Here is a 17,237-nt window from a genome sequence, read left to right as displayed (position 1 = left end):
GAAACTGAAATAAATCATTCCTGTGGTTTTATTGAATGCTGTCAATCATTGTACACTTACAAAAATTCTTCTAAGAGATCAAAGTTACCAAAGAAAATTAATTCTTCAATTGCAACATGAAGCATATTTGAAATGTTAGGTATTATATTACATTGTCATAAGAAATCAGAGTGGTAAAGTGGTCACTGCTTAGAAGCATATGGTTATTATTATATAATTTACAGGGTAACATGTAGACATTAAATGTGGAGACAGACACAGTGTCACGTGAATGAGCATAGTTCATCAGATAAATGCACTTAAGTAAAGATATTATCAACTATTTTAGTTAAATAACAAAAGATGAAGCTTTGAAAAAGTATATTTTAGAGAGCAATATAGCACTATGTTATTGATGAATGAATTAAGTATTAGGCAAATCAAAAGAGAAAATGATAGTAAAATACAGGTCAAACAATGAAGTTAGTGAGGCAGAAATCAGGCCCAATGACTTTTCCAAATCCTATTACTAAAGAACAAAGTAATATGAAAAAATGTTAAGAGATAAAGTCCCACAGTACTAAGTATGAAAACAAATTCTGAGAAACTCCCAGAACACATACAAGAAGAGCTATAGTAAAATCATATTACATGAATGAGAATGAGATTCCTATCAGATATTCATCTGTGACGCTGGATGAATGATTGACAGTCTTCATACATTTCTGGATTGAATTTTGAATTTTATATCCAGCCAAATTATCATTCATATGACAGCAAAATAAAAAAAATATTCTGATCTAAACAATGTAGAACATTTATTACCCAAGATCTTCCCTAGCAAATTATGTGTGCCCATTAACATAAAAATGAAACAAAGAGGATAAAGGGAAGATTATGATACAAGAAAGCATGCTAAGCAAACAAAAGCAAAGTAAAACAAACCCCAAACCATAGAATCCAAACCAAATACTATGGGCTTGAAGTTTATGATCATTGTTAATCATGTTTTAATGATAATGAAATAATGTACAACCTCTAGTGACAAATTCAGAATAAATGTCCAGTGTTTCAGTGAAATGTGACAAGTAACTAGAGTTAATAGGGAAGAAAGGGCATGTTTGTGGAATGAGAATATTGATTAGAAAACAAACAGGTTAGCTGTGTTTTCACTGTAAGTCAGAAATCATGTGCACACTTTTCAAATCAACAAGGGGAGGAAAAAATCTGATCAATTCAAGGAAAGGAATAAGAAAACACAGATATAAGCAAGCCTATAAATGAATAAATAAAACAAAATACTATGAGTAAACTCAAACATCGGAAATACACGAAATGGATTTTATTCTTGTTTTCATATTTTATCTTGTCAAATTATCAAGTCCTTATGCAACTCTAATTTGTTCACACAGAATTAAAAATATTATTAAAGATAATAAAATGTGATAGTCTGCCTGTTTTGGTGAATATATTCTCTGAAAATATAAAGATGTTTTTCTTAGTATACACATCTGAAGATAGAGATATTACCTAAATTCAATGAATCAGAACATCTCCTAATTCCTTTTCTGTGTTAATGAAGGAGTTGTTCCTAAAATCTGAAAGATCACACAATTCAGTTTCCCTTAGGAGACATTACACAAGAAATTAGCTCTAAAGCAAACCTAAGCTCTTCTTGTTTTGAAAAAAAAAATTTATTGTTCATGATACTGTTCCTTAGGCCCAAGGATTTCCCCTTCCCCTTTATGCCCACTGTTTTCCTCTATATTGTAATAACAGTTCAGTCCCTCAGCAACAGTCAGAAGTTGATCATTTTTTCTATTTAAGTGTATCCTGACATTGTAGGCACAGAGAATGGTATAAAGTCCAGAATTCTATGGTAAAGACATATTGAAGTGTTTCATTGAACCTAAGCTCTTCTCTTTGCCCTCTGGTGCCTGGTGATTTTCCTGTCTACTCAAGTAAGTGAACATTATGATATCTTTCCAGTACTACTCTATTTATACATTCCTTTATATTTTATGAGTCTGTATCTTTGTCACACACTCTCTGTCTTCCTCTTTCCTCCTCTTTCCCTCCACTCTGCTGGATCTATATTTCAAAATGATTTTCTTTTTTAAAGATCTATTTATTTTTATTGGAAAGGCAGATTTACAGAAGGAAGGAGACACAAAGATAAAGATCTTCCACACTCTGGTTCACTCCTCACGTGGCATACAAGGAACAGTCCACAACATAATCAAAGCAATATATGAAAAACCCAAAGCCAGCATCATACTGAATGGAGAAAAATTGGAACCCTTCCCACTGAGACCTGGAATAAGACAAGGATGTCCTCTATCACCACTACTATTCAACATAGTATTAGAAGTACTCGCAGAGGCCATAAGACAAGAAAAAAAAAATCAAAGGGATTCAAATGGGAAATGAAGAAGTCAAGCTATCACTATTCGCAGATGACATGATCCTATACATAGAAGAACCAAGAGACTCAATACAGAGACTGTAGAACTTATAGGAGAGTTTGGTAGAGTGGCAGGGTACAAAATAAATGAACAAAAATCAACAGCCATAGTGTATGCAAACAGCCCCAAGGTGGAAAAAGATCTAAACAGCATGGTACCATTCAAGATAACAGAGAAGAAAATGAAGTATCTAGGACTGAATATAACTAAAAATGTAGCAGACCTCTTTAAAGAAAACTACAAAAAACTTTAAAAAGAAACTGAAGAAGACTTCAAAAAAATGGAGAAACATACCATGTTCCCGGATGGGTAAAATCAATATCATCAAAATGTCCAGACTACCAAAAGCAATACATACATTCAACACAATCCCAATCAAACTACCCAAAACATTCTTCACAGAACTGGAAAAAATGATTCAAGGGTTCATCTGGAAACACAAAAACTCATGAATAGTCAGAACCATCCTGAAGAATAGGAATCTAACAGGGGGGATCACAATTCCAGAACTCTTGACATACTATAGGGCGGTAGTTATTAAAACAGCCTGGTATTGGCACAAAGACAGAAAGGAGGATCAATGGAGTAGAATAGAAGCAGCAGAAGGGAACCCACACAGGTTCAGCCAAATAATCTTTGACAAAAAACAGATGACAAACCAGGGAAATTGGAGGGTCTCTTCAATAAATGCTATTGGGACAACTGGTTGATAGCCTGCAGAAACAAAAAGTTAGACCCACATCTTTCACCATACACTAAGAGCAACTCTAAATGGATAAAAGATCTTAACCTTCATCCCGAAACCTTCAAACTTTTTGAAGAAAATGTTGGAAACACCCGGTAAGATTTAGGTGTAGGCCCTGACTTCCTAAAAAAATCACCAAAAGCAATAGCAATCAAGACCAAAATAAACAAAAGGGACTACATCAAACTAAAAAGCTTCTGTACAGCAAAAGAAATAATCAACAAAGTAAAAAATCAACCCACAGAATGGGAGAAAATCTTTGCACACTACAAAGGAGAAAAGGGGCTAATCTCCAGAATATACAAAGATTTCCAGAAAAACCAAAACAACAAAACAAACCACTCAAGAAATGGGCACGGGAAATGGGCAGACACTTTACAAAGGAACAAATCCAAATGGCAAACAAACATATGAAGAAATGCTCAAGCTACCTGGTAATAAGGGAAATCCAAATTAAGACATCAATGAGTTGCCACCTAACACAAGAAAGAATGTTTCTTCCTGTTGTTGAATTTGTGTTGTGGCTTTTCATTGGAGGGTATGATATTCTGCCAGCTCTGCTTTCAGATCAAGGATGGTTTCCCAATGAAATTGTTGAATTTATCTGGACAATAAGATGCTGGATTCTCTGCATGGTCCATGCCCGAAATGATGGAATTATGACTGGTTATGAGCGGTACTGCTGTAATAATATGGAGGAAATCAATATTGGGCGGGCTAGGGGAGGGGTTGGGGGAATCCCAGAGCCTGTGGAACTGTGTCATAAAATAAAATAAAAATGAAGATTTATTTATTTATTTTTTTATTGGAAAGGCAGATTTACAGAAGGAACGAGACACAAAGATAAAGATCTTCCATACACTTGTTCATTCCCCAAGTGGCCACCATGTCTGGAGCTGAGCCGATCTGAAGGCAGGAGCCAGGAGCCTCTTCCAGGTCTCCTGCAGGGCCCGGTCTCCCAAGGGTTAACTCCACACCTTAGCTTGTTTTTCAAGGGGTAACAGGATGCTCAATCTTGGCCTGATACATTTAGCTCATGCCTTAACCACAGTTCCTGCTTCCCCTTTATCAAGATGCCCGTGGGGGTCTTAGGAGCTGCTTGAACGTTGGAAAAATACTGGGAGGAACCAGAGAGTATAAAAGGCAGGCTAGACTTCAATAAAGCGGCATTCTCCTGACAAGAATGGTCCACTGCGTGTAACCCTAGTCCCTCCGCTCAGCTCGGGGTATGCGGCGACACGGGCATTGCTGACAGTCTCCCACATGTGTGCATGTGGAGAAAGGCCTGGGCCATTCTCTGCCACCTTCCCTGGCCACAAACAGGGGAAGTGGAGCAGCCAGTTCCAGTAATCCCTGGTCCTCCTCCCCACTTCTAAGTGATTTTAACCACTGGTTCTTTGGACACAATCTCCATTTGTATGTTCTCACCAATATAGTTATACCATTTGTTTACAGACTCCCCCAACCTAGCAACTTTAAAAACTTGGGGAATTCATCCTTCCCATCCCTGCTTCTCTCATTCCCTGTATCCAGTTCATCACTGAATGTAGCTATTCCCATCCTTTAAAAAAATCTCTGTAATGTATCCATTATTGTTCATTTCCACCGCTTCTACCTTTAAAGGTGGATTACTCAGTACCATCCTATCACATCAAATTTGGCATCCCTCAACTTCAATTCTTTACTTGAGCCAAAGACATAATTTTAAGTGTTTTAAAATTTTTGAGATAATTGTTGATTCATATGAATGTTTAAGAAGTAATACTGAGAAATACAATGTATACTTTATCCAGTTTCCTCCACTGATATAATCTTTCACTAAAATACCAAAATCATGATGTTGGTATTGATACAATCAGGTAACTATTACTACAAGGAACCCTCTTATTGCATTTTTATAGTTGCACCCATTTCTTTTTCCTGTCTTACCTTTTCTCCACCTTAATCCATTCTTCTTTCCACTTCATAATTTTGCCTTTGTCGTATATGTAGATTGCAAATATGTTACACTACTCTGTGGTTCAGCTTTTCACTCTTTTCATAGAACCAGCTTTTCCATTTTAAGGATGTTTCCTTTATCATATGTTCCTTTTATGTACGGTGCCTTTTGGTCTCAAGTTTAAGAACTCTTTTTACGGCCCCAGAAACCAGTTATTTTTCTCATTTTCTTCTAAAAGTTTCATAATTTACATCTCAATATTTGATGAGATTTGAATTAATTTTTATATGAGGAATGAAATTTGGCTTAAGGTTCTTTGCTTTTGCTTGTGAATGTTTATTGAGAGGTTTTTCTTACACTACTGAATTGCTTTTACTTATGTTTTGCAGGTCTATTTTGAAGTTTTGGTTCTTTTCTAGTGGCCTATGTTACTGACTACTATCTCATGGTTAATATAGCTCTATATGACATGGGCTATGGTAATTGTTTCTATTTGTAATACTTTTTCAAAATTGTTTTAGTTATTCTGGTTCTTCTGTCTCTCCATACAAATTACAGAATGTTATTTATTTTTACAACTTTTTTTTTGCTGGGATTTTCACAGGTGTTAGATTAAACCATGTATTTGGGAAACATTTGGGGAGAATTTGCATAATTAGGTAGAGTCTCTCAGTACATGCACAGAATATGCTTTTCCATTAACTCAGCTTTTGGATTTCTTTCATGAGTGTTTTGTGGCTTTCATCATCTGAGTACTGTACTTTACAGGTTAGATTCACACCAAGCATTTCATATTTGAGCAGTTGTAAAAACTGTTGTATTTGTAAGTTTTGGCGTCCATGTGTTCAATACTAATTTATAGAAATAAAATTTATTTTTAAAATGTAATTTCTTTCCTGTAAACACGTTGAAGTCACTTAACAGCTCTAAGGGTTATTTGATTTTTATTTTTTTTAGCTTTATTGTGTTTGAGAGAATGTCCAGAGCTGTTTAAAACGTCATGAAACAGGCATTCTTCTATTATAGTGGGAAAGCACATGATCCATCGCCAGTAATAATAATGCTTTCTGTATAGATGTCGTTTATATGATTAAATGGATTTCTGGATAACTGCTTGTACGATTTTTAAAAATGTTAGGTACTGGATTTTTTCTTAACCGATTTTCAAGTCTAAAACAGCTTTGAATCCGTGAAATTCCGTCTAGATAATAGTTTTTATTTTAAAAAGATGTGTTGCTGAATTCTATTTGCTAAATTTTGTCCAATATTTTTGCATCTATATTGATTTATAGAAAGAATACTGGTCCTTGCACATCTTTTGGTCTGCATTTGCTATCGGAGTACTGTTTGTTTCATAGAATGAATAGAACTGCTGCTTCCTGTTCTACATTCCAGAAGAGATTGTACAAAGTCTCCTAGTGTTAATTTTCTTTTAAATTTTTGGTAAAGTTTTCCAGTGAAACAATCCAGCATTAAAGATGACTTTTATCATTTTAAATTATAGGTGAAATTTTTTGAAGTTGGTATAGAAGTATCTTATTGTGAGTGGTCTGTGGTATTTTGGATTTTATGAAAGATTTATTCATTTCATGTTGCTTGTTAAATTTATGCATGTTACTTATACTATTTTTTATCGTTTTGATGTCTTCCAGATACATAGTGATAACCCTATTTTATTCCAGAAAATGATTTTTTCTTCATTTTTTGTTAGGCAGTTTTGCTGCAGATTTTTCAATTTCATTGACTTGTAAAAACTCTGTTTTACTTGTTTAATCTGTTATTTTTCTGCTTTGAATTTCAGTTTCACTGATGTCTGCTTCCACCTTTGTTATTTTATTTTATTTTTTGTGGACATCTATTTTGGATTTACATTGCTCATCTTTTTATAGATTCTTGAGCTGAGCTTAGTCATTTAGAACTTTTTTTTCTCTTCCGATTTAGTGGTATAATTTTTCCTCTCAGCACTTGTTTGATCAGTGTACCACTCATTCTGATATGTCATATTTTCACTTACATTCATTTGTGCATTTTTTCATGTCTCTTGAGGTTTTCCTTTTGATCCGCAGGTTATTCAGACTACATACTTCCTATTTTTATAAATTATTTGAATAGAATGCATATTTCATTTTGGGGTAGTATGTTCCATAAAATAAGACAGATCACATTCTGTGCCATAAAACAAACCTTAAATAGTTTATCACAATGGAAAACATTCAGAATGTGTTCTCTAACACAGTGAAATCAAAATAGCAAACCAATGAGAAAATTATTAGAGAAAAATCTCCAAACACTTGAGCAGCATTCTTCTGAACAATAAATTGGCAAGAGACAAGGGAAGGGGCAGCACTTCTGTTTACTGCTGCCTTGACTTACAAGTCCAGACCCCTCCTTATCCTGCTTGACACTTGAAGGGAGGAGGTTCTTTGTTACTGTTGGGATGGGATTGGGAATGTCTGCTTCCATCATGACTGAGAGGGGTACAAGTATTCCCTTAGTGCTTCCTGACACAATGAGCACAAGGTGATCAGACCTAACCCTAGCAGTGAGAGAGTCAGAGGGCTCACTACTGCTGGGTAAGGTGTATGTCCAGGTTCTTTAAATGATCTCCACTGACTTGGAGCAGGGGATCATTACCACTCGGGAGAGCTGAAAGTCATGGTTTCCCTGTCCACCTTCTCTAACAGCAGGCGGACGGAGGTTTAAGGTGCCTCACCATAGCCTGGCCGGAGTGGAAATCTAGGGTCTCAACTTACAGGGCTTTTACTGGTAGAAGAAAATCTGGAATTTCAAACTTGTGCTTGGTTGGATTACTGCAATTATTATCTAAAGCTTCCTGTCATTTCTAGGTGCTTCTCTTTTAATTAGAAAAAGCAGATTTTTCTTGGGGCATATTTATTTATTCATCCATTCATTTATTTATTTTAAAGATTTGTTTATTTGAAGGACAGAGTTACAGAGAAAGAGGAAGTACACACAGATCTTCCATCCTCTGCTTTACTCCTTACAAGGCTGCAAAGACAGTGAAGGGGCCAGGCTTAAGGCAGGAGCCAGGATTTCCTCCGGAGTCACCCATGTGGGTACAGGGTACGAATCACTTGAGTCACTCTTTGCTTTTTTCCCATACATATTAGCAGGGAGGTAGATCTGAAATGGAACATCTGGGATTTGAACAGGTGCCCATACAGGATAGTGCATCACAGGCAGCAGCTTTATATGCTGTATCACAGTGCTGGCCTCTTAGGGGTTTATCTGACCCCACCTGTTGGCATTTCAAATTTCATGTGTCAGCAACATCTAGTCCAGCATGCACAAGGCAAAAGAGAACTCAGGGATCTCCTCAGTGTGTTTTCCTCAGGTCCCCAGATCCCTAATTAGTCTGTTTTATTCTCTGCACTTTTCAATATCTTGATATTATCTTACGTATATATTCTAGGCTGTAATTTGTAGTCAGTGAACAAAATAGGGAAAAAATACTTGAACTCAATCTTCTTGAGAGCAAGAGTGCAAGCAGATACTTTGAAAATGCATATATTGCATGTGAGAAGTTAATTATTTCACATAGCTCTTACAATGAGTATGAAAAGAGTTAAGGGAGACAGATCATTGTACTATTTGGCTATGTCCACTAATAGATTTCAACTTTTTGATTCTATTTCTCTCCATCCCAGTGCTTCTGACTAATTTGCATATCTTTGTCATGCCTGTTGTAGAATATGTGCACATGCCCTTCCCTCCACTGTAGATGTTTCATCCTCTTCTACCTATCCAACCTTTTAACTCTGCTACCTTGTTGGCTTCTGTAAATTCTTCTATTGCTTCCTAGATCATATCTTTCCTGTCATTCTCCCCTCCATTATCACCTCTGAGACATACTCAGAATTCTAGGTCAAGTTTTTCATATAAATGTATGAATGGGGAGAAGGCGGAAGGGGAAATCCCTGTGCCTATGGAACAGTATTATAAAAGATAAGAAATTAATCATATTATATATTTTGTAATATACATACATACATACAGACATGTAGCTTTAAAGAACTCAGCCCAGCTTAGGATTTCACACATTCATAGATATAATTTAAAATATCTATTATACTGCCTAAAATGTACATGATATCAAGGACTATGTTTGTTCTTCAACCTTTGTATCTCTACTTTTGGCAAAATATTTTTCCTTAGTGGCATACAAATGGTGACTCATTACGCTTAATCAACTAAAATAAAATAATTGGAATATAGGTCTCCTAATGCAGAGTCTTCTTGTGGAAAACTTGTAAAGAAGAACATTTCTTTGTCTTTAATGATCTCTGTGATCCATTACTTTTAATGATGAAGTACCCTTATGACATAGGAAATAGCACTTTATGGACCAAAGTTGTCAAAATGTTTAGCTGTCTATGTACCCCTTTCACCTGACATAATTCCACTTCTGTTTTAAAAATTTTCTCCATAAAAACCAATCTGACTTTTTTCCTCATAAAAACCTGTTCCTTCTAGTCTTTAGTCTAGGCTAGAAAAATTCATTTTGAGTTGAATTTGTGGTAATGATCGACTGAAAAATATTGGAACAGATTATTTTCTTCAACACTATTAAGTCATATTTGTAGTGGGAGTTTTTGGTTACAACATTAATGCTGAGTTTTCAGATTAGTGAAATCTGACTTGTGATTAATTATATACTTAATGTCATTCAATGACAAGTTTATATCAGAATGACTTAAGTTTATATCAGAATGTATTTCCATCCTTTAAAAGATTCAATATAATCTTACACATTAGCATTCTGTTAACACTAAGTCTATGTCTATGTAAAATGAATACTTTAAGAAGGAAGGAATTCTACTGTATGCTTCCGAAGGGAGCTCAGCTTATATAACTCACTGCATCAAATTCCTGCCTTCCCTTACCATTAATTTTGGTTTTAGGCCAGAATAAATGAGAGAATTGATATGTTTAGTTTAACTGCACTAAATTAGAAATGCTGAATGGTACAGAGCTATAACAAATAAAAATGGAAATACCCAGGAAAAAAAAACCCAGAAATTCTCATGAGACAATGATACCAAGAAATGCAGTGAAAAGCAGTATTTCTTTAGATTCCGTTGAAAGAGTCTAACATTTCTGAGTAACTTGGTGATGCTATTTTTTTCCTTTCATTCTTTGACAACGATGTATTAATTGTTCGCTCCCTGCTAAGTAATGATTCTAGTTTCACATTTTCTTTTATTTGAACAATTATTCCTGATTTTGTGCAGCTAAGAGGCATCCCCCAGATTCTTCTCTGCTACTAGTGACTCCAAGAAATGATTCAAGTCAACACAGCAAGTCCAGCCATAAGTTTTTTACACAGCCATGCTCTGGGAATTTAGCATTAGAGTATTAACTTCCTTCTTGGAATAATAAGAGAAAATATAATTGATTTGTCCCAATATTAGACTTTATGAAACAGATGTTGGATAATCTCTGTTTCAATGTAGTTACTTTTGCAGGAATTTCAAAATTTTTTACTTTCAAATAATAAATGCAACACAGGAATATAGTAATAGATTTATACAGAAGTACCAAAACAGTATAGTATATAGAATATTAAAATTTCAGTTCAGAAGCAAAAGCTGCGAATAGTGAATATTTTTTGTCTATACTCCTGATATCCTTAATCTAGTGTCTATCCTTCCAAAACTCTGTAAAAATAATTAGTCTTTTATAATTTTAGCATAAATATTGCTAATCAGCTAGAGAGAATAAAGTGATTGTATATGAACTGATGCAGAAGGACAACCTCAGCATCTTAATGGTGATGGCAAAAGTGACTTCCAGAACGGTAGAGAAAACATTTATGTAAAATTTACCTTTAAAATTGAGGATTCATTTTGATTTTCATCTTTACCAGCAGCAGACCTAGGGGATAAAACCAGAAAATAACCTTATGAACAGAATACAAATGTATACATATAAATCTAGTATACTCATTCATTCATAATTTTAAAGAACTCACTCTTCATTTTGCGTGAGCTATTTCGTGATGGCAAGGGAAAAGTTGTTATACATGTGTTTATAAAATAAACACTAGAACCAAACCTAGGAATTCTTCCATATGGTCAATTTCTTAAAATCAAATGAAAATAGAGATGGAGGCATAAAAACACACATTTTTGCCAAATTACTTTAAAAAGTGTGTGTGTGTGTATGTGTTTAATTGTATATCCAGGAAACAATACAGAAATTCTATTTTGTTGGTCATATAAACGTGGAATGAATGTCTTATTCTCAAGTTATAAGAGTACTAAAATTGATACTATAAAAATGAGTATACAATAGTTATTCATGGATATCTATGGTTGAGAGTGTACACCTTTTAAATTGTGTCTAACGTGAATTATAATGAAGTAAATTCTGTGTTTTCAATACAAATCAAGTCTTTCAAGTAGTAAGATAATATAGTCCAAAAAATGAAGGGGGGAAAAAAAACTAGTAATACCCACTGAGTTGTACATCAGTTGCAGGCAAATGTTTTGCTGGTGATTCATGTAATTTTTTTGCCTGTAATTCAAGTAATTATTTTGCCTATAATTAAGCAAGAGTATTTACAAAGTTTTCTTATGCTTACAAAACAGAAAAAAATATAATCACAAAATATTTAAGAATATTATGTGCTGTGATTATAGAGTTGCAATGATACTCAGGTATGACATATTTAAACTGATATACAATTTATCGTTGCAAGAAAATGTAAACATGATGAGAAGTAGAATTTACTAGCATAGTAAATTTTGTGATTCATCAAACGTTCCTTCTCTCTTTTTCAGAACAAGCATACACTTTTCTTCTCTAATAATGCTAGGATTAGCCATTGCAATAGAAAAAGAGTGGATTTTACCCAGCTGTAAGCCAACTGCCTAGGTTGTGTTGTACCTAGGCAAGTGTTACACTGCTGAGAGAAAAGTAGCTTATACCTGGCCAGCATCCTGGGCCTGGTTAATACCAAATTTGTGTTAACTATACCAGTGTGCCAACATAATTGCCTTTTCTTTTTAAAAATACTTTGTTGTTATTATTATTATCATTATCAGTATCATTTTATGATACAGTTTCATAGGCCCTGGGATTTCCCTTATCCCATCCCCATTCCTCCCCCCCCCCCATCGAGCTCCCCTATATCATTACTAAAGTATAGTTCTTCATACACAGTCATATGTCTATTATTGTGGGCATGGACAATGGCAGAGTCCAACATCCTATTGTCATATAGTAAACAGTTTCATTGGGAGTCCATCTTTAGTCTGGAAGTAGAGATGCATACTACATTGTATCCTCACATCTGGATATGATAATCTCCATTTCACAGTTACTGTACATCCCCTCAAATGAAAAGTCACAGTACAAAATCAACAATAGAAAGAAAAATAGAAATTTACAATGCCGTGAAGTTAAATAACATATTACTAGATATGACAGTCTCCATTACACAGCTACTATACATCCCCTTAAATGAAAAGCCACAAAACAAAACAATAACAGGAAGAAAAAAGAAATTAACAACACCATGAAGTTAAATAACATGCTACTGAATGACTAACGTGTAGCTGAAGAAATGAAAACGAAGATTAAGAACCTTCTTGCAGAAAATGATGCTTCTGCATGATCTATCAGTCATTGAAGAATTTGATCAGAAAAAAAGTGTTTTGAAGAGATGAAACTAACATCAACAAAAAATTAAAATCCATGAGATATAGCTTCTGCTGATTTTTGTTGGTGAAATGTGTCTTCTGTAGGCAACAAACAGATGGGTTTTGTTCTTTAATCCAGTCCACTAATCTATGACGTTTGATAGAGCTTAAGTCATTTACATTCAGGGTTAATATGTATGGGTGGTAATTTGATCCTGTCATTTTAGCAATGGGTTGTTCATTGATTTAGTCTTCTGTTGTCATTTTACTGGGATGTTCTTCCCATTTGCCTTTGGTTTTGTTTGGTGCTATTCCTATTCTCTGTGAAGAGAACATCTTGAAGTATCATTTGTAGGGCAGGTTTGGAAAAGGTAAATTAACTTTTCTTTACTGTGGAAGAATTTTATTTCATTTTCAAAGACGAAAGAAAGCTTTGCTGAATATGTTATCCTGGGCCGACATTTTTTTTGCTTTTAGAATCTGAAATATGTCACTACATTCTCTTCTTGCCTGTAGAGTTTCCTGTGAGAGGGCTCCTGTGAGTTTAATTGGCATTCCTTTGTATGTAAGTTGATTTTTTTCACGTACACATTTAAGGATCTATTTTTGTTTAAAAATATGTGGGGAGCAGATGCCTGCACATCAGCAGACAGAGTCCGGGGACCTGTGTGTGACTGTGCATGTGCGCTAGGTAAGCTTGCAGGGCCCTAGGTTGGCATAGCACACCACCAAAGGATCAGGCTTAGGAATCTGAGCACTAGTGGGCGAGGGGGTGTTGTGGATTGCTCAGGAAAGCAAGTCTGTTCATGTGTGAGAGGGAGGACTGCTGAGGAAAAAGTGACAGGTGAGGAGTGACTTCTGGGGGACTTCCAACAACCATATTACTATGCTTGTAGGTGAACAAGTGGGCTGAGACCAGGTAGTTTAGAGGAGGAAAACTGGAGGACCTTTTGAGGCCAAGCCAGTACACTTGCCCACATGGCACACCTGAGCTCAGGATTGTTGACATCAATCACTGCCTCCTGGTGCACATAAAAGTCATGTCTGGGGGCCCTGCCTGGCAGAGCTTGACCACAGTACCTGCCAGTGTCAGGGCAGAGTGTGGACCATGCTAGGCTGGACCATGACACTAACCAGGTCACAAGAGGACAGGGTCTGGCAGCAGATTTTGTGGGGAATTGTGGGCTCACCCCTATGAGGCTGCCATACCAGCTGGTTTGCTCAAGGGCTGGGAGTGGTGAAGGGCTGAGGTAGGCAGCACCATTGAACTCGACAACACTCATGGGCACTGGGGTTGGGAACAGGCTGGACTGGTTTAGGCCTAGGAGTGGGCCTGGTGGGGGAATGTGGGAAACTGCCCTGTTTAGCTGTAGCTCCCATTGGTGAGCATTTGAGTCAGGGTTGGGTGTTGGTGAGGCCAGGCAGGTCTGCTTCACTTGTCAGTATGTGTGTGGGTGGTAATGGAGCAGGCAGGGTCTGGCCAAACTATAGCACACTGGCATACACAGGAAAACCAGGATGGGTTGCGGACCATGCCAGGCTAGTCTAGGATATCACAATTATTGGTTTGCCTGAAAGCCAGAGATGGAGGCAGACTTGGCAGGGCTAAGCTATAGTATCTACCAGTGAGAGTTGGGATGGGATGGGGCAGGTTGCAGCATCACATGGCAAAGGCCAAGACGAAGTGATGGTCTATGCCAGGCTATGTCAGAGCAACCGTAAGCATGCTCAAATCTGTGGCTGGGAGTGAGCCTGGTCATGGAACTAGAGGGTTGACCTGGCTGGGCCACTGTTCCCACTGATGAGTGCAAGAGCCATAATGGGTCATCTCTAGTAAGGTTTCTTTGGGGAGCCCTCCAACTGGATCACTGGACTCAAAACTCCAACCATGGGGGAAATCAGATCATGGAGGGCATGTGTCACAATTGAGTCTCTACAGTTGCTGAGGCCTGTTCAGTGGATGGCATGTGCAGATGCTCATAGAGGACATGACAACCAGTTCATTGAGGCACATACAGGAAATCTAACACTACAGAGGGCAGAACAAATTGGACAGCTCTCCCAGCCAAGCTTTGACAGTGAACAGTTGGGTGAATCAAGACTCTAAGGTGGACTGTGTCAGCCAATGGACCTTGAAAGGATTTCGTCATCCTTGTAGCAATGAAATCAACAGCATTTCAGAACTATCGAAACAACCTAAACAGTATCCTTGGGACATGCTCCACATTGGGGACCCTGGAATAACATTGAGTGGTCTTCCCCCATTCCTGGGTACTGACGCAGTTGGACTACTGGAATCAACCCTCTCCCCACTCTCCCCACTTTCTCAAGATACAGGAAGAAAAAAAGGACCTTGAAGGCAGTTGTCTCATCCACTTTCTCCCATTTCTAGACCCTCCCCACCCTAATAGATGGTCCACATGGGCATGCATCCCTCTCAAGTATGTAAACACCATCAAAACTAAAATGAATCATTATTAAAAATAAACATTAAAAAAGAGTTGATTTTTTTTTCTGTGCTCCTATTGTTTTTTGTATGAATGAATCTATCCCTGCTAAGAGTTAGCTTCTTTTGCCTGGGTCCTGAAATGTGAATACTTACGGAGTAGACCTGACACTTGCAACCCGAATGTTAGCTGATACAATCTTGTGACTGAGAAATAATCATTTTGTTACAATTCACTGAGACTTTGGAATTTTAAATGTAACATTATCATAAGGAAAGTTTACCAGTGGGGTGGGTATTGTGGCACAATTGGTTAAGCCACCACTTAACCACATCCCATATTAAAGTGCTTAGAATTGAATCCCATCTCTGCTTTTGTTGCAGCTTTATGGTTATTTGCCTGGAGAGCAGCAGATAATGGCTTAAGTACTGGATTTCTGTTCCCCATATGAGAGACGTGGATGGCATTCCTGGCTCCTGGATTTCATCTCTCCCATCCCAGGTTATTGCAGGCAGGCATGCATATGGGGAGCGAATCAGAAGATGCAAGATTGACTATTCTCTGTCTGTGTCTGTATCTGCCCCACAGCTCCATCACTCTATCTTTCAAACAAATTAATAAAATTTTAAAATAAAAAGAATAAAATAACTGGATATATTTCCTGAAGCTATTGCACACCTCACTCCTGAAACAAAAGATATTTTTCTGTACTGTTTGTCTTATCACCAATATTAATTAATCACACCCTATTTTAAAAATTAGTTTCAACATTTTATACTAGTCAGCACACATGACTTACATGAACTATAAGAGACTGGCAAACAATGGGTTAATTAGGCTCTCTGTGATCTTATAAATGTCTGAAATACCAGAATTTGCTGATTCATAATGATTAATTACTGAGGTACATGTCTTGCATTTCAGATTAAGTGGGCTATATCAAAAGAAAACTGAAAGAGAACTATGTGTGTCAAACTGAGGAGCAAGAGCTCACATGAAAAGGCCTAAGCCTCAATTATAATTTGTACTTAAGGAATGCAAGTTAATATAGATTTGTAAAAAAGGCATGCATGCTGTACTTCATCTAGATTCAACAAGACAGTATTTCAAATAAACACATAAAAACAAACAAGAAATTCTGCTAGCAATATCCAGTGTATGAGTAAGAATGTCAAGCTATTGAGTCCCTAGCATGTGTCATGAAAAACTGAGGGAAATGGAACTCAAAGTTTCCAAGCTAACTGAGTAGAGCAGTTGTAAATTTAAAAGCTAATCATCTGTTTCAGATTAGAAGGTCAACTAAGGAGGTTAGAAAGTTCACATTGCATAAAATAATTAATTTTTGTAATTATTGTAACATTTGAATGAAAATGACCGAAGTCTTTTTAATACAGAAATTGAAAAAAATGGATACCTCAAAAGTTTGTGAAAATTAAGTTAAAATTCGTTTACTTCATGGTAAAATACTTTGAAATCTGTGCCTAGTTTTACATAATTTGGATTTTCTAGGAATTTTTGAAGATACCTCAATAGGTTACAAAATTAAGACCAGATAATAAGAATTTGTCAATAGTAAAAACTGGTCACTAAATAAGTAATGGTTTATATTTATTACACAGAGCACCATTAGGATAAAACTGAAGAAAGAGAAAAATATCTCACATAAATTACTATCAACACAGAGCATAAAGGAGTTTTATATATATAGGAGTTTATATATATAAAGAGTTTATATATATATAAAGGGTTGAAAGGGAAAAAAGACGGAAAAAAATTTTAAGTAAAATGAAATAGTGAGCTTTATTCTCCATGGTGTTGTCAAACTCGTAACAGGTGTATCAATGTGATGCTAGGGTGGCATAAAAGAGTGTCCAATATCTTTCTGTAGAAATATTGTGTTGATGCATAATTTTGCTGCTAAGTTCAGCAAAGCTATGCGTCAACACAATAAACTGCTAAATACTAAAATGAAAACAGACGCGAGACAGCTGAATAGTA

The 17,237-nt window shown here is 36.3% G+C and overlaps 1 protein-coding gene across 1 annotated transcript in view; it reads right to left on the bottom strand.

The window, feature by feature from the left end:
- LOC101530799 (uncharacterized) overlaps positions 1–17,237 on the bottom strand; it is a 315,911-nt gene that overhangs the window by 60,974 nt on the left and 237,700 nt on the right. The window contains 1 exon segment of the mRNA XM_058659130.1: positions 11,013–11,023. Coding sequence (XP_058515113.1) covers positions 11,013–11,023 — 11 coding nt within the window.

The sequence above is a fragment of the Ochotona princeps genome, chromosome X (assembly GCF_030435755.1).
Source record: "Ochotona princeps isolate mOchPri1 chromosome X, mOchPri1.hap1, whole genome shotgun sequence".
In the NCBI taxonomy this organism is placed as follows: domain Eukaryota; kingdom Metazoa; phylum Chordata; class Mammalia; order Lagomorpha; family Ochotonidae; genus Ochotona; species Ochotona princeps.
This window is presented reverse-complemented; position numbering and strand designations above follow the sequence as displayed.